General features: G+C 44.8%; 1 protein-coding gene across 13 annotated transcripts in view; it reads left to right on the top strand.

The window, feature by feature from the left end:
• Nucleotides 1-20608, top strand: part of LOC118227898 (transcription factor COE3-like) — a 106748-nt gene extending 86140 nt beyond the window's left edge. For 2 of the 13 annotated variants that reach the window (XM_035418935.1, XM_035418933.1), the window contains exons 12-16: nt 8709-8774; nt 8914-9085; nt 11246-11428; nt 12895-13113; nt 16312-20608. In XM_035418935.1, coding sequence (XP_035274826.1) covers nt 8709-8774; nt 8914-9085; nt 11246-11428; nt 12895-13113; nt 16312-16343 — 672 coding nt within the window. In that variant the 3' untranslated portion in view covers nt 16344-20608. The other 11 variants (XM_035418940.1, XM_035418939.1, XM_035418931.1 and 8 more) reach the window with 8 other exon arrangements.
• Nucleotides 20609-21730: the final 1122 nt, after the last annotated feature.

Genomic DNA, 21730 nt, shown 5'->3' with positions numbered 1-21730 from the left:
TCAGATGGGGACTGACAGTTTAAAACAGCTGCCAAATTGAACCCATTTATCAAAATCTGACATCTGAGATCCAGTCACCAAAAGCAGTTTATTTGTAAATTAATACTAATAGTGAACACACGTAGTCCGGCTCCTTTGATATTTGATTGGTGACAGTGGAGAGTATTTTCATTCTTTTTTGTCATTCTGAAGAAATCGTTTTTTTTTTTTTGTGGGTTTTTTTTTCACTCAAAGCTTTAAAACACGGAGTGAGATACGCGCTTATTAGAAACGAAACAGATCAGGGCTGCTTCTGCGCGTGTCGCTGCGCTTTGTCGTTAATGCAATCACACGCGTTGTGCGCGAGGTGTCCTCTGATTGCTTGGGGAATACTTCATGTTGGGACTTGAATGATTGTCTCTTTAGAATTGTTGCACTTAACAACTCGAATGTCATTGTGATTCTCATCCCGCTTATGAAACAATACGTAGGCATGTAATTCAATACGCGCCATACACGGGTGGGTACCCACACCAGCCCAGGAGAAGCGTTAGTGTTATTCTGTTTAGGGAAACACTCATGTCTTGAGTGAGGAATAAATGGCTTTGGGGAGAATGTCTCTCTTCAGTCAACAAGCCTCTGACAGATAGCATTTTTTAGAGCAGGACCGCGTGTGCCTGGCAGTGGCCTCTGCTAGGCCGAGCTGGATCGTGTTTGCTTTTCATTTCATTTCCAGTTTGTCTTGCCAGCAGGGAAAGAGTGAAGCTCTGCATATTGAAAACATGGATTTCTGTGTTCATTTTGTCCCCCCCCCCCCACACCCCGTCGTGTGTGTGCGTGTGTGTGCGCGCACATGTATGTGTGTGTGTTCGCATGTAGATGCTGGCTGGTTGACTGAGGCTTATTAAACTACAGAGTCTCTGTGGAGATTGCGCCTTCGATGGAAAAACAGTCACGTCGAAATGAGCTTACTGCATTTATTGCATATTTGCACAATTAGAATCACACATTTGAAAGCATATTTACTGCGCTGTAATATGCGTGAATGTTTTTGCCATTTGATTGTTAACTGATGAAAATATTAGCCATCTCCCAGTAAAACAGAATTTTATGCATGAAATACATTTCCATGTATGAAAAAGACACCAATCTCTGAAAAGTAAAAACAAAAGAGAACCATCTACTTTTAAAACGTTTAAATTTTAATACTCTTTCGGTTAGCCTCAAAAAATCTAAACAAAATGATTTATAATATAAATTAGCTTCCACTGAGCATTTCTGTTTTGGAATGTAAGAACTAGCATCGTGTATAGCACTTGAACACTTGAGTATTTGATGGGACAAATCTTTAATTTGAAGACATACTTCAGTCATTAAAGGATTCGTTGCGATCTCTATTCTGAAACAAGTCAAAGGCCAGAAGGCGATATATAATGACCATTCATCACTATCACTATAGCGCAGACCGAGCGCAGAGCCGCAGAATGCATTCAGACATTCTCTTCAGCAGAACACGGACAATAAGTAACAGCTTATTACGGCTGACCCGGGCGCCCTCTCCCTGAACTACGCAGAGACATCTCTTTCTTCCGTGCCCTCGGAAGAGCAGGGGGCCGTAGAGGAGATCGCAACGCACCGGCGCTGGAGTCCTCGTGGCTCCTCCTCCTCCTCTCCACGGTTGGTCGAGGGAGAGGGGGGCAGCGGTGTGGGGTGGGGTGGGGGTAAGGGGGCGGGGGGGGGGCTTGAGGGGGGGTGTGCCGTCTGGGAGGCTGATTGCATTTGGGGCATGCGGCCAGCCAGTGATTCATCATTGTTAAGGGACATGTCGGCGGGGCCCGGTCTCCTAGGTCAGCTGATCCGGTCTCTTAGTGTTGGAGGTTCAGGGTAGCTGAGGGGGAGGGGGCTGGACCCCCCCCCCCCATCCCCCCAATCCCCATTAACTGAGCTACTGGAAAGGGAAGGGGAAAGTATGAGCAGAAACAAAGGAATGTGGGGTTTCGGTTTCCGTGGCACCTCATAACCGCTCGCGACGTGCTCTCGCTGGCGGGCACAGTGCCCCCTTTTGGCCCCTTAAGTGAGCGCTGACACAGAAACTCCATCCATTGGCAGTGACTGAGAGGCTCTTAGAGCTGCGTGACATCTACTAATCTATTATCATTCCCCATCTCTTATCTTTTCCCCCAAAACCGTCACCCGATTGCAAATGCGCAGACGTGTCTGTGGCCCGTCCAATCACTGGAGCCTCCATTTCTATGGAACAGTGCAGACTGTGGCACGTTGCCTTGGCATTAGAGGGCAGCACCCGCTGACTGAACTCTCTCACCCTCAGAGGTGCTGTAGCCAATTATGGCCCGCAGGGCTGCCCGCTCCCTGCCAGATTATATTGTGCCCGGATGTGAGGTGTGACAACAAGCACCTCAGTTGGGCAAAAAATGTTTCATAATTCCTAGGCCACAGTGTCATTGCTAAAAACACACCAATTAATGCTAAAGTATGAATTTTACATTTCCTCGATTAGTAAACAGATAGTTTTCAAAACCGCTTCCATACTGGTGTACAAGTAAAAAAACCAAAAAAGTGTGAGAGAGAGAGAGAGAGAGAGAGAGAGAGAGAGAGAAAGAGAGAGAGAGAATGGTACTGAAATCTCCCTACGGCTTCTCTTTTCCTGGTTGCAGTGTACTCCCATGCAGGCTTGCACCCTAGGCTGATGAAAGGATGACCTTTCTCTCCTTCATTCACACTTTGGTATGGGCAGTACACTGTACTATCAGTCCCGGGCATCTGGAAGCTGAATTTCTGAGCGTGTTTATGCCTTGTGGGCTTTTATTTTGGAGACCAGGAGCCAGATTGGCAGCCTGAAGGAAGCGGTTGGTTTTCCTGGCGCTCTCGCTCGCTGCACACCGCTGCACTTTGTGGCGCGCTGCAAGACTCTTACTTATTTTGTATTATTCATTGTGTTTCATTACATCCCTGGGGTTTTAATATGCAGTTTTTATGAGAGGAGGTCTCATCAGCGAAAAAAATTACCCGGGACTTCTGAGAGATAAATGTCATCATAACCGCGTCGGGCCGAGATGTAACTTTTCTTTTAAACTGGAATTACACTCCCGTTGACCATCCCCGCTCCTGTTTTATTGCCCAAAGCAGCACTTTTCACGATGAATAAATGCGATATTCGGCCCCGAGTTTAAGCTCTGATGTAATGAATGCTTTTACATTACAGGAATTGACTAAACACACTTGCTCGACGTGAGATTTATGGATTTTCTGCTTTGTCCTTTCTGTAAGTGGGGTGTATCGCGGACTGGCTGCACGCGTCTGGGAGGCTTTCAGAATGATTGCATCGCTACTTACAGCGTACAGTAGTCCGCGCAGCTCCTCGTCCTCCTCCTTAGAATACTCGATGGCAGTGATACTGTAGGAATTTGACGTCGATATTTATAGTCTCTGGGCTTTTAAAGGTTTGTGGCTCACCGCCCTGACTGTGCAACTATCTTATCATATGATGTTGACGCTCCATGGGTTCCCTCTTAAACCACCGATAAGGATGTTTGCTTGTGGGAATGGGGCATAAATCCCTTAACACTGCCTCTGTATATTCTGTTCTCAGTCAGGAAACATGCCAACCCCTTGCAAATCATTTTGGTAGTACTGTTTTCGGAATTCAAAAGTCAAAACGGAGAAACAAATCTGCTTCTGGCTAGACTCTGGTGTAACGTCCTGCCCGTTGTCATGGTACCCGCGAAACGCTTCCCAAAGGGCCACCGCGCAGTCGGGGCGGACGAATTAACGAATGCGGTGTCCGGGTTCAACCCTGGCCCCGCCCCTGACCCCTCCCACCCCGCCCCCCTCGCTGCTTCCAGGTGTGGGGCGGTGATAAGGATTAATGGCGGTAACGGGGAGTCGCGGTACCGCGGCATCGATTCGTCGCGGCTAAAGCGCCGGGGCGCTGATTGCTGGCACTTAGCCTGACAGGAATCCGATGGCCGCGTCCCTCAGCACGCAGGCAGGCAGGGGGGCCGGCAAGGAGGGGCAGAGGGGTTGACCCTGGCGCCGATGCCCCTCTGCGGAGGGAGGCCGCGCCTGGCCCGCGCGCCGCTGCCTGTCAGCGAGGCTAGCCATGTCACAGGCTAGCCGCGTATAAGCCCCGCCTTCGCTTTGTTCCGTCGCCCCGGGCAGCCTCAGGGTGACGCACGGGTGTGCCGCGGGGCTGCTGGTGATCCCGGGTTCGGTCGGCCGGGCCCTAGGGTCAGCTGACCTGTCCTGTGGAGGGCTGCACGTGAGGGCTGGGTATCAGTCAGTGGAGTGCGGCTGGAATTCCTCCTGAAGAGGTTTTACCGTGGTTTATGCTGGCTTTATGCTGGCTGGAGGTGCATGGCTCCTTTTGAATTGTTTTTCCTTTGTAAACAGACAGCATGGTCCCAGAAATTTTGTAATTTAGAACATCACACATACACACACAGACACTAATAGACACACACACACACACATACACGCACGCACGCTCACACACTCACACACACACACACAATATACATAAACACATATACAGACGCACACACACACACACACACACACACACACTTTAACGCAGGAGTGACAGTGAGATCAGAGACGCCGTTCCGCTGCATCCCCTCCCTGTTGGGGGGGGGGGGGGGGGCGGGGCTGGCCGGCTGTCAGCGTCTAATGGAGGTGAAATAAGAGGCAGCCGCTCACACAAAACACAAACACGCCTTCAGCGCCACGGGCCCCAGGAGCGGGGCCCCAGGAGCGGGGCCCCAGGAGCGGGGCCCGAGGCGGGCAGTCACAGCCACCGAGCGCCCAGACATTAACTAACTTCTGTTTTATAATGGAGATTAATGAACTCTGAGCGGGCCTGGGGGGAGGGTGTCGGGAAGGGGGGGGTGATGCTGGCAAGGGCCGGGCTCGAAACAGATTGGCCGTCCGTCGCGGACAGCAGGGTGCGCTGTAGCGGGCAGGGCGCGGCACGCAGGGAAACGGCCCCTGTCCCTGCCGCACTAGCCCGGAGACGTGGGCGGGGCGGGGCGCTGGCCTGGGCGGGGTAGTGGGATTGGAGCCGGCGATAGGGGTGAGCAGGCGGGTGTACCGACTGTGGAGAGGAACAGAGACAAGACACGGGTCTGACATTTAGAGGCCCTATGTTACATTACATTACATTACATTACAGGCATTTAGCAGACGCTCTTATCCAGAGCGACTTACACAACTTTTACATAGCATTTTACATTGTATCCATTTATACAGCTGGATATATACTGAAGCAATTTCGGTTGCTCAAGGGTACAACGGCAGTGTCCTACCCGGGAATCGAACCTGCGACCTTTCGGTTACAAGTCTAGTTCCCTACCCACTGTGCTACACTCCGTCCTACGTGAGCTGTCACAGGAGCACACACACACACACACACACACATATGCGTACAAACACACACACACACGCATTTATATATTTTCATTTAACCCGAATGTGTAGACTGACTGTATTTCCATTCAAATGTACACTGTCATCATAACATTATAACTTTATAGATATGCCCAACAAGGTTTGTCAGAAATATTTTATTGGCAACATGAGTGAAAGTGCAGAAAGCCGTAGCGTAGCGTAGCGCCCATCTGCGTGTGAAAGCAGGTGACTGAGGTGTCAGGTTCAGGCTCCTCCTGTACGCCAGGTCGACGGGGACATGTATTAGCAATGTGCAGTTTGGAGTGTACACCCCCAACCCCCGCACCCACCCCTGACAAAAAAACCTGGATCTGAGGACACTGTGATCCAAGCAGTGAGCAGACAAAGCGCTCCTTGCTCATTGGCTCACAGCGTAATCAAGCGTGGGGGGGTGGGGGGAGGGTTGTGAGTGGCAGGGGAGAGCGCTGCCTTTTGTGTGTTCTCCCTCATCAGATATTATGATCATTTATTAGTCTGAAAAGGCCGTTTGTGTTCAGGCTGACCCTTCCCGTCCTCCGCTTGCCCGGAGGCTACGGGAGCGAGCCGCCAGGGCTTTCGGCCGATTTGTCTCCGCGCCGCGCGCCGCGCGATAGCGCTGTCCGGCATGCTAATTAGCCCCGGCATCGCGACCGACCAACCGCGCGGCGGATCGTTATTCACGACGGCCCGACCTCGCCGAGGGAAATCAGGGGCGGAGCGCGACGTCGTTTCGGCACGTCTCCGACGAGCGTTTCACGAAACAGGAGGGAAAAACACGGACGCGAGCGGACACACAGGCCGCCGTCGCCGTGGTGCTGCCGGGCGCGTCGGCTCGGCCGCGAAGCTCTGACAGACGGCGCGGAGAGGCGACCCGGGCCGTTGTGAATCGTGATCGGAGGGTGTTTTCACGGCGAGAGTCGCGCTCGGGGAAGCCTGTAATTTGTACAATGGGATAATGATAGGGTAGCAGTCCCCCAGCTGCTCCTGCTCCCACTTCTGCCGGAGAGAGACCTCCCTCCCCCCCTCCCTCACCCCCTCCCTCCCTCCACTTCTCTTCCCATACTTCATCCCCACCTCTTTTTTTATTTACCTTTTTTCCTGTAGTTTTCACCATATTATGCCATCCCCCTCTTATTTTACCACCTTTCTTTGACCCACATTGCACACCTCTCTCTTTCCTTCTCTCTTCCTCAATCTCACTCTCTGACCCCTCTCTCTCTGCCTCTTCCTGTCCCTCGCTTTCCCTCTCTCCCTCTTCCTTTCCCTCTCTCCCACTCTCTCCCCCCTCCCTCTCTGTCCCTCTCTCCCCCTCCCTCCCTCTCTCCCCTCTCTCTCTCTCTCCCTCTCTCCGTGCCACCGTGCCTCCTCCTCTCCTCTGCAGCCAGACTGCAATACCCCAGAGACTTCCACCAGAGGCTCCCACAGACTCAGCTGTGGCACGGGGGCCCTCAGAAGCAGCCGCGCCGCGTCGCGCGCGAGAAACCCGCTCCCCCCAGGGCCCGGGGGCCGGGCGGCCGCCGCGCATCCCCGACAGCCTCAGCGCCGAGCGCCGTTTACACAAGCCCCTGTTCTGTTACGCTTCTGAACCGGGGGGGGGGTGAGGGGGTCACTGCGGCCCGCAGAGCTGCCTGATCCGATTGGACGCTTCCTGTCCAGTCTGGTGAGAAAACAGCCCCGGGCTATGAACCGGGTTGCCGAGGGGGGGGAGGCAGCGGGGGTGATGCGGAGGGGGAGGGAGGAAGGGGGGGGTGTATAAATTAGATAGGGAGAAAAATTCAATAAACAGATGCAGCGTGTCTATAATAAGCAGCCGCTCGGAGGCTGCGATCCGAGCCTCTGAAGCCGGTCCGAGTTCCCACGGCTCAGGGCCGCGCGGCCTGACACATGCGGAGCACATGAACCCGAGCGAGCAGAGGCTGACACGGAGACGGGGGCCTGCTGCTCTGCGCAGCTGCGCCCCCACGCGCGCTCCCGCACTGCGCAGGTGCCTGGGCGCAGCCGAGCGCGCAAACAGCCGTCCTCTCCGTTACCGTCGCAGGTACAGTTGCCTAGTGACGCGGCTCCACCCACACTAATTATAGTTCAGAATCCGTCTGGTGTAAATTCTGACTTACGAACACCTCGTACATTTACGGCACTGTTCTGGAACAATATTAAGCAATGATGTTCTGCTCAAGGTTATACGGTGCCTTAAGTGTTGCTGATGATTATAATGCACTTATAACTGTGTTACTACAGCTAAATACTAATTAAAACAATTTTCTGGGGTATAGTTTACTCCCATATTGTTGTTTTGCTCTATTGGCCCCATGTCACACAACAAACCTTATTTTTATTCAGGTAGAGGGAACCAAAATTCAGTGGGTGCCGCTATTTTTTTTAGTTAATACATTTCTGAATTATTCCTCATGTAAAGGTTATATAATATGGCCCAGCATGGAGTTCCCTGATGTAAATATGTATAGAATTCATGTCAGTGTGTACCATAATTAATTTGCATATCTTTTAAGGGCTTTTAAGATGCCCTTTATAAGGGGTCACAAATGTTTTCACCTCAGTGGCCCTAAACAGACCATTCTCTGACTGCGTCTGTGAAGTGGTTCACCACTGATACTGTTGAACAATATTCAGTCTGCAATGCGGTGGCTATTTAACATGCTAGTTTATGGAAGCATGTCTAAAACAGGGCATCTTACGCTATTCATCTACATCACGTTTTCTTGAACAACTACACTTTTTGTGACCAGTTTATTTTTTACCCGAAATTCGAAAATGATAACGCATTGTTACAAGGGAAAATATTTTTTTCATTTTGCTGAAGACCCCCTTGTACCCCCTCATGCACCCTGCTGAGTGCCCCAGATGGAAGTTTGTGTACCCCTCCGTCCCTTCTAAAATATCCATAAAGCTGGAAGGTGGACCGAGGTGTTCATCCGCTGCCTTCAGGGGACATTGAGGAAATACTTAAAGCACATCATCCATATCAAACCTTGCTACTTTAGAAATGACTTCTGTTCTGTTTTCATGCTCCACATTACATTTGAAAGGATTTGATTCGCTGTGCAAATTCCCGTGCAAATACTGGGTTGTATCTCGCCGACGCTCATTTCTCGCCCTAACAGTTGCAGATCTGGATGCACTCAAGTATATGTTATGGATCCTATGAGTGAGCACGTGTGTGCATGCATGTACATACATGCACATTTGCGTGTCTGGTTGCGTGTCCTGGGTGAGCTGTGTGTGGAATGGGTCACTGAGTGTGTGTTTTTTGGTTGTCACTGTTTTAGGAGGTGCTGCTGAAGAGGGCAGCAGATTTGGTGGAAGCTCTGTACGGGATGCCCCACAACAACCAGGTACAGTACAATACATGTGCGGCCAATATGTGACCCTCTGCCTTGCTGCAGTTAAGAACCTGGAAAATGGCAATGCAAAAGAAATATCCCTCGCTTTTATGATCTTAATCTATTTCCCTTTCCCTCTCCCTCCCTCCAGGAAATCATACTGAAGCGGGCAGCCGACCTGACAGAGGCCCTCTACAGCGCCCCCCGCAGTCACAACCAGCTGCCCTCCCTCACAGGCTCCGCCCACTCCATGATGGGGGTCAACTCCTTCGGCAGTCAGCTGGCCGTCAACATCTCAGAGGCCTCGCAAGGTGCTGACCAGGGTGAGCGGGCGTGACCCTGACCCGTCCCTACACCCCGTGACCCCGCTCGCCCAAACCGAGCTCCTGGGTTAAAAAAGAACTAGGAGGGGGGGAAGGGGGCTGTTGAATTCTGTTTTTTTCCGAGCTGAATGAAATGGGACCTTGAAAGAGAGGGTTTGAGAAAGGAGAGGGAATGAGGGACAAGACTAAGAGTGTGAGATGGCAGTGAACTGCACGAGCAGCTTATTACGAATAAAACGTTCACTGTTCAGGCTAGGGGGTGGAGCAAAAATCAAAAGCTTGTCGCTCCTTATAATCAAAGAGATGGCCGTTGTGTTAACAGCATTCTTCAGAGGGTTGTTGGTTCTCTTCAGTCGTCTCAAACCGGTATTGACTCTTGGCTTATTTGTGATTAGCACGCGTTCGTGTCAGCAATTCCTTTTCATCTGCCATTGAATATTTATTGCAGTGTGTCTCAGATATCTGTCTGGGAAGCACTATGGAGCGTTCAAATTGGACGCATGTATCTTTGTGCTCTTTGAGAAAATTATCACACAATGTCAGGCAGCAGCTTCTAATAGTGATACAGGCTGTGGATTTATAGCTGTGTGTTGCGGGTTTAAAACCAAGAATGGATTCCTGCTTTGGTAATGGACATATAGCTGTCAGTTGTGCCTTTCCGAGGTACGGTCTTGTCCATTTTTGCAGCCCTGTAGGAGCTGTGCTTGGATTCAGGAACTGCCCCATCCATTTACCTGACCTACTCTCCATCCTTTCTTCTACCCTCTCTTTTTTTTCTCTCTTCTACCCTCCGCTCTGTTTTTTACATTAAAATCAGCCGAGGGAGAAACACCTACATGAACCTACAGTATGAGGTCATGGGAAAGCAGTGAAGCCGTGGCTGCCTGCTGAGATAAAGCCTTTGCGCAGAGCTGGGCCCTCCCGCTGCAGTGCGTCTCGTGCTTTAGCCTCACGAACGCTGTAGGAATGCGCTTTATTTGGGGAAGTGTAGGTTCACGCGAGGGATCCCCACATTGCTTCTCAGCTGTACTGCCACCATCCCGCTCTTTCTCAATAAGATGCCCCATTTCTGAACTGGGTCCATGGCCCCTCAGTGTCTTCCCTTGAGAATTCATCAATCACAGAATACCAGGTAATTACAGTATGATGTGTCCTCCACTTTGAGTGACTTATTTGAGCATCATGGGCTTTTTTGTTTGATTCTTCTATTTTGGTATCCTTCCTCGATTTATTTGAACAAATTCATTTGTTTAAACTCTTTGTTCAGATTTAGGATGTGATGCATTACGCTCACACACAAAAAAAAGGGCTCATTTGATACGGGTTAAGGGTTACATCCGCTTTTCGAATCCGACCCTCATTTGCCTCCTCCCACTCGGTCCCGGTGAAGCGGTCCCGGTCGAGCGCCGCTCCCTCCCCCCCGGTGACAGCCCGTCCAATCGCGGAGCGGGGTGTGCTGACGAGCGCGCGCGCCCACCCAACCCGCTCCACCCATCTCCCCCGTTTCCTGGCGGAGGGTGTAAAAAAGCCCTAACAGGAAGGTCGCTGATGGACGGCTGGCCCAGAACCAGGGAGTGGGCAGGCAATGGGAAACACATGTGCCAGCGGAGGAGGGGATCTCCTACGGGCCGCACCTTCCACGAACCCCGAATTCCGCCGCATTCCCACGGAACGCGACCGGCTCTCCTGAATAGGTCATTGTGAGGCAGCGGTTAGGGAAGAGGGATAGCAGGAAAGCAGGTTCAAATCGTGGGTCCAACAGCTGCTGTATGTTTGTCTTTTTTTGTTTTTACTGAGTGCAAGGAAGTGCTCAATAAAATGTTCGGTATTAATTGAACTCTAACGGAGTTTAGAAGAGTCAAATGAGGATAATGTGTGCTCTAGCAGAGTGAAAGCTACTCAGCCTTAATTTAACTCTGAACATTTTGCTTTGTATCTGATATTACAGTAGTGCTGTAAATGGGTAATGTGTCCATTTGTATGACTCAAACCATTGTGAATAAAGGCCTGATTAGGAAGTAATGCAATGTAATTTACTGTCTCGGAGATGGAAATTTCCGTCCTCGTTGTCAGGTCGGACTGTCAGTCGAGGTGGGCGACTCTTACGCCGTGCGTTGTGCCCCCCGCCCCCTCCCCTATCCGCCCGCTCTCCTCCCCCAGGCTACTCCCGTAACTCCAACAGCGTGTCTCCCCGCGGCTACGCCCCCAGCTCCACGCCCCAGCAGTCCAACTACAACACCATCACCTCCACCATGAACGGCTACGGGGCCGGCATGACCAATCTCGGGGTGCCCGGGTCACCCAGCTTCCTCAACGGCTCGGCCGCCAACTCCCCCTACGCAAGTAAGTCCGGAGGCCCCCCCTCCACAGCGTTTGTGAGAAGCACCTGTCTTCGGTCAGAGGGGTGAGAGCTATATGGCTGCACTGCTGAGAATCTTAGCAGTCCCCTGCAGTTCATTGGCTTCTTTTGCTTCAGTACATCTAGTAGTTCTGTCTTGGCAGAATGGATCTGGGTGCTCTCTTCAGAGATGTTTGATTTTAACAGCAGATCTGGCGAAATGTATCGGATCTGGTGCCTCTTAGCCTAGTGTTATCGGTCAAGTGAAATCCTGTCTCACAGACTAAATCTTGCTACATGCAACAGCCAAGTATTGTTTCAGGAAAGATTTTTGTCTTGAGGAATCGGGGTGGGGGCCTTGCCTTTTCTCCATCTCTTCTTTTGGCATGCTGCATTCCGTGTCTTCTCAAAGTGTTGAGCTCAGGAACATGCACAGAGCTTGAGAGTGCTCATGTTAGGGAGATTACGAGAGGAAGAGTTGGGGCTTGTCTACCTGCTTCAGTCCTGATCAGCTCTGACTGCAACTTATCCATTTTCTCCCATTCTTTTCCATTCCTTTCACTAACGTTTTCCACATCTTCATTACAACATCCACCCATGGGCGAAGCACTCTTCCTATTCAGGTTATTTAAAAATTTTATTATTTAATGCTCATTTTATGATTTTAAATTAAATTAACTTAAAACAAACCTCCATTTTCCTTGATATCCGTGGATATTTAATTGAATTTAGTTAGTCAGTACATAACTGATTTGCCTCTAATACAGCTTCTGTCCATTTTATGTATTTATGTTCTCAGTTTGCTTTATATTTTAAATAATTTTCTTCTTATCTTTCTAGGGAAATAACAGTAAGATGTTTTTTTTTCAAAGTTAGGGTATATTCACTGAAAATATGTTAAATTTGTGGATCCGTCTAAATTATTCATATATAATTTGTAGTTCCATTCTGATTTCATCCCATACATAAGGTTGTTGCAAATAGTCTAATGGAAAGCATTGACCCAAATAGAAATCTTGTTTCATGTAATTTTCAATGAAGAATCCATTAGAGGTTGCTAGCTCAAATAAAGATGACACTAAATTCATCTCCCAAGGCCAATTCATGTCTCGATTCATGTCTTCAAGATGGTACCATATAAAAACAGAATGTATAGCTGAATGTAAAGTATCAAGACACTTCAGGGAAGTATGGTATCAGGTTACCTTGTGTTTCATACTTCAAAATATCTACCCTGAACATGGAAGGAAGTTGGCATGTTAAAATCGAACCCTTTGATCGAGGGGATCGCTGAAACGATTTGGCTCTGAAAGAAAAAGGTTATGGATCAACTTCGGCCTGATGCTGACAGCGCATGTGACTTGGCCCGCCAAAGCCCCCTTTCGTCCAATCACAGCCCATGCCTTTGCTGTCTGTGCCTCATCTCACGCCTGGTGACTGACACGTCTGTCTGTCTGTCTGTCTGTTTCAGTCATCCCCTCCAGCCCTCCGCTGGGGGCCTCCACCATCACTCTCTCCTCCAGCGCTAACTCCTCCTCTTCCTCCTCCATCACCAACGCTGGCATGTTCTCATTTTCTCCTGTCAATATGATCTCTACAGTCAAACAGAAGAGCGCCTTCGCCCCCGTCGTGCGGCCACAGACCTCCCCGCCCCCTACCTGCACCAGCACCAATGGGAGCAGCCTACAGGGTGAGCACCCCGCCCCTTGTCTGCCTCTTGGTCCCTCCCACCATGAGGGTGTTGGTAGATGAAGGCAGTTTAAAACTCATTTTGATAAGAGCACCATGGCTGTGCTTTTTTCCCCATTCAGTCCCCACAGTCGGTCAGGTCAAAAAAACTGTTAGTCCTCTACTGGCTGGCTAACCAAGCATAAGGCAACCCTCTGGCTGTGTCCTTAACGGACACTGTTTGGCGACCTTCCAGGAAAAAGGAGTCGTGATATGACCCAAGAGCGGCTTCAGGTCAAAGTTGATCCATAACCCTAAACTCACGTTCAGTTTGTAGGTGGCGAAACATACTGTTCTTCTCTGAAAGTCAGTTGTGTGTTTCCTTGTTTCCGTCAGCCGTTTATGACAACAGGTGCTTAGGTACCATTTCCTCAATTCATAAAATGAAATGTACCGCTGAAAACTTCATACGAAAACCAGCTCACCGCAAAAAAAAAAAATTTGAACACATGCGATGGACACGGCGTTTGTCCTCAAGTAGCCCTACATTGTTTGCCAGAAATAAAGGAGGGAGTGGGTTCATATTCAATAGTTGAGGAACTCTTTCCAAATGGACACAAGGAATGTCACACTAGCTTTTGTCATCCTCAAGATATTGATCTCTCTGGCTTAGGCATTGGGGAGCTGTGAATAATAGCATTAAGTCTTCTGACAACAACCAGTGGAATGAAGGTGTCCCCAGAGGAGGAACAGACAGGCAAATAGAGTGAGAATATATTTTTGTTCCTAGTGGCCAAAAAATCACTCCGAAAAAAATGCGGTTTGCGTTGGTGGCAATAGATGGGCTACCCTTTAATGCTTTTGCCATGAGAGATGGCTTTAGGCCTGTCAATTTAAAGAAATGGGCAGAAATGGCGTTCTGTCAATGGATGGCTAGTTACAAACCTTTAGTGAATAATTTAGAGAACGTGCTGTTTCCTTAAGAAAATCTTCAACATGCATGAGATACTTTATAATAATTATACCTAATTTCAATTTGTATATTTCACAACTTCGTATGAGGCCATATTGTGAAGAGGAGCTTCACCTGTTAATTTTCATAAACTTAAATGAATCGTAAATCATGGTGATAGTTTTGTTCAAATTTCATATCGTATCATTGAATTGGCTGCAACAACCCAAACCTTCTATTTTGTTTATCTACATCTCATTACATGAATAGGACTTAGTGTACTACTTCATGTTATACTTTAGATTTAGGCTTTGTGAAAAATGTTGCAATAATTTACCATTATTTATGAAGATCTGAAGAATTGTGCATTCCTCTTAGTCTATTACTACTGGGAGTCTAAGTAAATACATAGTTTGAAATTATGTGTATGTACCTATTTTCAATTTACAAAATAACATTTTATTTCTTTGTACATGTCACCATTAAAGCAACCCATTTGAATTCCACTACTGGAGTTTATTTCTCATATTTTAGCTAGTAAATTTGTCGGTAAAATATTATGCCTGTTCTTAACACAGTCAGTCCAATCAGGGTATTTTGAATATAAATATTTGGCCATTATTATCGATTATTGGATGATTACTCAAATTCTTGTTAATTAAAAAATAATTTCTCATTACATTTGTCATAAGTATTCATGATTCTAGATCCAAAGAAGCATGCATAAAATTGATTTATTGATTGACCTGAATTTTTCTATGTGTAATTGTGAGTGAAACCAGTTGCCATTTCATACTGTGTTCAGTGTGAAAAGTGCAGGGCTTGATTTGGGAAATTTGATCATAGGAGCCATTAGAATATGTACATATTAAAGTAATCACATACTCATTTCATGTTAAGCTACCACATTCCCCAAAATGATATCACACTGTGACTACAAGCAGCTATGACTTAATGCGACTTTTAATGTAAAGCTGATTAAATTGATTTACAAAATGTACAGATAATTTGTTATTTTATATTATTTTATTATTTTATAAAATCTAGAACTACTGGCATGCTGAATCAAATGCCTTCTTAACTGTCACATTAATGGACTTCAGCAGTCTCACTTCAGAGGTCAGAAGTTTAACTAATTATCCAGTGGGCTGGTTTCTTTCATTGATACATTCCACATGCAGACAAATACAATACATAATCTGAAATTTAACTGATGCGGAACATTAGCTTTGTAAGTGCAAATACATTGAGTGTACCTATTCTATTTCTCATTGTGAAACCTATATACAAATGGACTAGGGAGTAATAATGAACGTATTTCAATTTATTCGCTTGGCCAATGCATTCACAGTAAGCTTTTTTTGATCTTCAAACATTATTCTGTGTTGAGCTCCCACACAGTGCTGCTTATTGTTGCAAGCTGCTGAAAAAGCCAACAGTGTAGAAGGACAAGCCCCCTTATTGAATGTCAATGTGTTTTTCCCAAAATATCCGCTTCAGTATCTGGTGCTTCGATAGTTCACACAGGCCCTTTACTCTGTCAACATTCCCAGAGAAATAATATCATTTCACTTCAGTGTGCAACAGTCTTTACTTTTCTTTTATGAAATAGTGGTAACAAATACTAAAAATTGTTTAATGATTACTGTTCAAAATAATGACACCATTAAAATCCAAATTTGAAGGATTCAAGGGAAAGCATTGATAGCGCTCAATAAATAACAATAGCATTTGCTTTAAACATACGTCCTCAAACAATGTGTGATTTCTTTGGTTTGTTTCAAATATAGTGACATGGGTCTGCCTGGAGTCAGTTACAAAAAAGCAGAGATCATTTGAATTCACATCTTACCATTTCAGTTTTTTTTGGTTCTGCTATTTTTTAATGCTGGTAATATTTTAAGCTTGGTCAAATTTTATTTTATTTTTTCTGGAAGATTCCGGCTGTTTGGCTATAACCCCTACATTTAGCATGCAGGACTATGGGCACCGACTTTAGCCGGAGCCAAAACATTTTCCATTCCTACAGTCTACATTTTTAAGTAAATTAATCTAAAAACCTGTCTTATTATTCCATAGACTTTCTAGTGATTGATTGCTCAAAATACCACCAACATCTCCATGCGAAGCATCCACACAACATCCACATTTCATCAGCAATTCAAAAGTGAAGTGAAGAATCCTATGCAGAGGTACTATGTTTAAAACAAATACAGCATCTCAACATTATGTTCTGATGTTCAGTCTGTTCTTCTCAATGTCTTGCAGCCATGGCTGGTCTCATAGTCCCCCCTATGTGAATGATGGCTTCTTCCCTGCCCCCGCCACATTCTTCCAGAAGATGGACTACGGCTTCCGAGGCTCAGAAGCCCCCAGACAATAACTTCTCAGAGGTCCTCGTTCCTGTGGAGGAAACATGGTGTCTCTGTGTTCCTGGAATGCAGTAGGGTGACCCCCCACCCCCACCCCCACCCCCAAACACACATGTACATGTTCTGGCAGTGACATTCCATGTTTTCCATGTCGGTGTTGTCTGCATTCACTCCCCTGTCCGTTTTTAGCAGTTTGATTCAGAGTAAAATAATTGTGACCGCCCAGGCCTACTAAAAAAAAAATGCCATTCACACAAAGATATTTACAACCACTACTCCAAGGTGGAATCATGGGAAATTAACCGACAGGTGTGATGTTATTGGAAGAACCCATAAAAATTCCTCTTGCTCAAAAGGAGCAGAGTTGCTTGTGGTTAATAAATGAAAGGACTTTTTACAAGGTTTTTTATACCAGCTATTCAGTGTTTTCCATTTTGTGATTCAGTGTGACTTGTCTTTTTGACTTGTTCTTTTTTCTTTGTTAAACAAAGAAAGTCAACAGATTTGAAATTCACAGACTCGGGCAAGACATTTGAAACTGCAGCGCCGCAAATGAAAAGTTTGAGATCCTCCAGGGTTTCGTGTAGATGACGCCAGTGATATCAATAATATATATCGCCCCGGCCCAATGAAATTCTAGCAGTTCCCTCAATGCTTGGCCACTTAATAATAACTAAGCCATTAAATGTAAAATAGGTGCCCGACAAGCCCCAGAGAATGGATGGATGTACTGTACCATTCCTCCTGCCAGTCTCCACCTATTCTGTCACAGTTCAATCCATCGTCTAGGAAGTGTATGGAGAACACACCGATCCTAATCCCTGTCTGGCAGTCCAGGCTGAATCCACTGTCAGGCTCAGGATGAGGAATGGTGACTATGGTAACGTGATACATGAAATCACAGATCAGGTCAGATACACATAAATCCAGAAACAGCTCCATCAGTCCGAATGAGTGAAATCTAAGCCTGGTCTAATCTCTGAGGGACGTAGGCACCTCTGGGTGCTGAGGCAACCTCATACGAAAAAGTTATGTTAATATATATGTTAAAAATATTTAAAGAAATAAATAAAAATAAGGAATACGTATTTAATAAATGTCAGAATCCACATAATATATTGAAAATATATAAGTTGTTGACACTTTAATGTTACATGATTGCATGCATATGCTGGAGCATGCATTGTAAAATGACAAAAGACGATATTTGCATAAATCACATATATTAGAAGTGGCAGTGAATTATATATTTTCTGTATATGGCATTTTGACATATATGTACATGTAATTTTGACTTTTATTTTTCTAGTTTAACATATTAAAGCATACTTTTTCATAGGAGCATAGCAGATAGGAAACCAAGTCACATGCCTACACAGAAGTGTGTTTGCCAACATTTCTTCATGGACTTCATGTTCCAGTTCCTCTGAACAAAAATGATAATACTAATGTTTGCCTTTGTCTGTGTTGGGCCAATAGATTAGGGAAATGAAACATGTTCAGATTAGCTTTACCATATTTGGCCATTGGTAGGGGAAACACAAGGTTTGCTGAAGTTTAACCACATTTAGGTACCAGATTTAATACCATCCTCTTATTGTGCTTTTTGTATTTTGTATGTTCTGACTTTTTATTTTTTATGTTTGGTTTGTTTTTGGTGATATAGGCCTGGGTAATAGTGAGGAAAAAATATATAAACATATTTGATGTCTTCATACTTTTTAGATACTGTACAAAAATAAAAAGTCCTATGAGAAGAAGAAAAACACTTTTGTAACAGTTAAAAGATAGAATTGGTAAAATCACCCTGTTTTTCAAAGCAGGACAGTTCCTCCACTTTTGTATAAAATGCATTCCTATATCTTTTTTTGTATACAATTTTCCCCCTTACCTTTCCCTTGTCCTCTGTGTATAATTGTGAAGGGTGTATAATCATAGTTATTTGCTAATGCACTATATTAGTTGGAACACCTATGAGAGCGTTGCATCTTAGCACGCAAAAAAAAAAGAAATAAATAAAAATTTTAAAAATGTTGTACAGTTACAATATAAACAAATATTTCCATCTTTCATTTGAAAGTACTTTACCTTTCATGTGTAAATTTTCCAGAGTACATTTCTAAAATGAAAATCATCAATCATTCCTCTATCCCATTTGAAGTTATTTTAAATGCACCCATGTTCTTGCCCTGTGCTAATTGGTGAATGATGTTGTATTTTAATCACAAGACATGCCAATATCTCTGCCTTTTGATCAATGACAAGCAGTGTAATGCACCTGCCTATAGTAAGCATAGTTCCAGTACTGTATGTTTCGTTCATGCACAGTCATCAGATGGAGACTCATGGGAAATGTAGTGTCCCCTCTAACCAGCAGAAATGTTCATCAATGTTATTGTTATTGTTTTCATTGTCAGTGCACATAAATGTCTTGTTTAGTTATGCAATTTGTATTACTGTAATGCAATTGATGTTTACGCCACACACTTTTGCAGAGTACTTGTAAAATAAAAAACAAAATGTATATAAATTGATGCCTTACAGGACACCATATGTACATGCTGCATTTCTATGATTCATACTCATTCTTTAAAATGCAATTAGAAACAATGAAAACAGCCAAGGTTGAAGTTTGAGGAACAAAAGGAAATTATGCTCTTTTTTAAAGAAATGTTCATCCACGCTGCTGTCAGGAGTTATTTTGGATTCCATTCCAAGAAAAAAATGGAATTCAAAATTCCATGTACACAGGGCATATAGTCTTACATCTGAGCTTGTTGATTCAAAAATGGATGATAGACATTAGCTAGGACCAAATCTGCTGGGATGTGAGAATGGCTGAACATGGAAAAGAGAAAACCAGAGAGAGAGATAGAGTGTGTATGTTGTGCATGAGTGTACATGAATATGGATTTGAATGTGTATGTGCTCCTTTTGGTGTGCATGCATGGACATGTGGATTATACATTAAGACATACATGCATTACAGTCAAATGCATTAAATGATGTATTTCGCATTTATAATATAGTGCTAGTGTATATGTGAATGGAAGGAACACTATACATACTGGCTATACTGAAAATGACACCTAATCCATTTACAAATATGTCAGGGAATGGCAAGCAATGGAATCAAAATGATTCCACAGCAGCAAGATTTACATATTAATTTATGTATTTGGTCATTGAAATGAGTCAGCAGTTTTGTCATAACGACAAAGTTTTCTTCAGTATTGCCATAGTCCATGGAATCAGTTACTATGGAATGGTCATCCTGGAAACTTGATAAGGCTGAGAAAATTTATATTACAAAAAGAAACCGGTAAGGAAGTAAGGCTATAATTTAATTATAAGCATTAAAATCAACAGTAAAATCTTATATAAATTGGGATGTGTGCACCGTGTAACAGATATGTACAAATTGTGATCTAAAACCAAAAATCAACTGTAATCTGTGTAATCATTTAAGTTAAACCAAGTTTTAGGCTTTTAAAAGAAAAAAAAAAAAATAAATCTACCGAATACTGCTGGCTTAAAAGTTATACCAGGAGCTTGAGAATCACAAAATGTCTGAATATGGTCATTGTGTAAAGCCTTATACTGTACTGGCTAATGGTAAACAAGAAGTTGGAAAATTGCTTTGTGTCTGAAATGGATTCTCCATTAATTTGTAGAGTACTCTTGATTATTTTACTTACCGCAAAAACGCTATGTTCAATGTTGTTTTAAAAAACCCATTTACAATAATGTTCTATCTGCAGAATTTAAATTCAGTTCTTCCGGTCATTCCCACACATTGACTTCATTCCAGCTGTTTATTGTGCTTTCAAATTGGTTGGATCGTTTTTCTTTTTCATAATTGTAAAACATTGGCAATGTAGCCATTGCTTTTGGAGGATTTGCAGCTGCAGAATGTATTTTTTCCCAAATGTTTTTGAAATGTTACTGAAATGTAGACATGCTTGGATGGGAGGACTGCATATTTATAAAAGTATAGAATATTGTATCATTGAAGTATATCAAAGCACAATGTTTAATTCACTTCTTTAACAAATGTGAGGGAAGGGGGGATGATGTCTGTTGCTTTTTCTTTTTCTGACTATGATCATGCTGTAAATAGATGCATGCTTCTCTGTGATCCAGTGCTTTTTTGTACAGATGCAGACTAATAAAGATGACATTTGGCTTGAAAATCCCTCTCGTGAAGATTTTATTTTCAACTGCGTTCACATACATAACCTTGCCTTTGAGGGGTTTGCTGGAATCAACAGTAATTTATACGGATGAAACATGAATTTGACAGTTCTTTCTGTTGAAAGTGATTTTAATATACATCTTGAAGCAGCTCAAACCCCAACACAACAAAAGGAAGAATAAATCATAAGAAAGGAAAACTAAAGATACATGTGAATAATCATGAAAAGCAATGCACTTCTGGAATTAATTTAAACCTGTGACCCAGACACAGAATGCGATGGTGGTTTCTCAGCAGAGTACAGATACATTGGGAGGACTCTTTGACCCTACTTCTGAGTCTCTGGGTTTCGGTTTTCTGCTGAATTATACAGTTGAAAAGGTCCACCACCTCTCCAAGCCTTTTTATTTCTGCATTTCTGTGGTTAGTGCTTGTATCAGCTCTGGCCCCACTTCAGTTCAGTATAATTTCTTTCACAAGTTTGAGCCGTGAGTGATGTTTTTAGCGTTCGCTTGGTGACTGAGGGAGTGAGAGAAGGGATCATAAAAGGTTTAAAATTATGTTTCAGAATGCTTCATTCACCTGGGTTACCTTTCTTTTTATCTTTTTTGAAAAGTAAATACATTTTATTCTCCCATTTTTATTTGGAGTGCCCAGTTGTTCTTGCATATCTCAATGCTTGAGATCTTCACCAGGAGAACACAAACTACCAACACTACCCTTAACTCCGCGGTCCACCAGCTGAGCTGAGTAGCCATTTCATTGGAGAGAGGTGACTGCAGACAGCCAATCAACCAGAGGACACATTGTGGTCGTGTAACGGGGAGCTTTTGCCAAATAAAATTTGCTACTGTACAGCCAACTATGCACCAACCTGTGGAACTGCTGACCAAGTGGCACAGGCATGGTGGGGGTTCAATCCAGACTACAGTGCACACTACAGTACAACACCAAAAACCAGTGGCCATTTCATGGATCTGTGTAACTTTCAGTTTTTATCCAAAGTTAGGGACAGATAGAAAGCTAGTAGATTGATTCATGCTTTTACCGCTGTTTCCTGTCCGTGTCCAAACCCAGGTCAGACCATGTAGGACAAGGAACAGAGAGGCTGCAGAACCAA

Source organism: Anguilla anguilla, chromosome 5 (genome assembly GCF_013347855.1).
Source record: "Anguilla anguilla isolate fAngAng1 chromosome 5, fAngAng1.pri, whole genome shotgun sequence".
In the NCBI taxonomy this organism is placed as follows: Eukaryota; Metazoa; Chordata; class Actinopteri; order Anguilliformes; family Anguillidae; genus Anguilla; species Anguilla anguilla.
The sequence above is the reverse complement of the archived record's forward strand: the minus strand, read 5'-3'. Positions and strand labels throughout refer to the sequence as shown.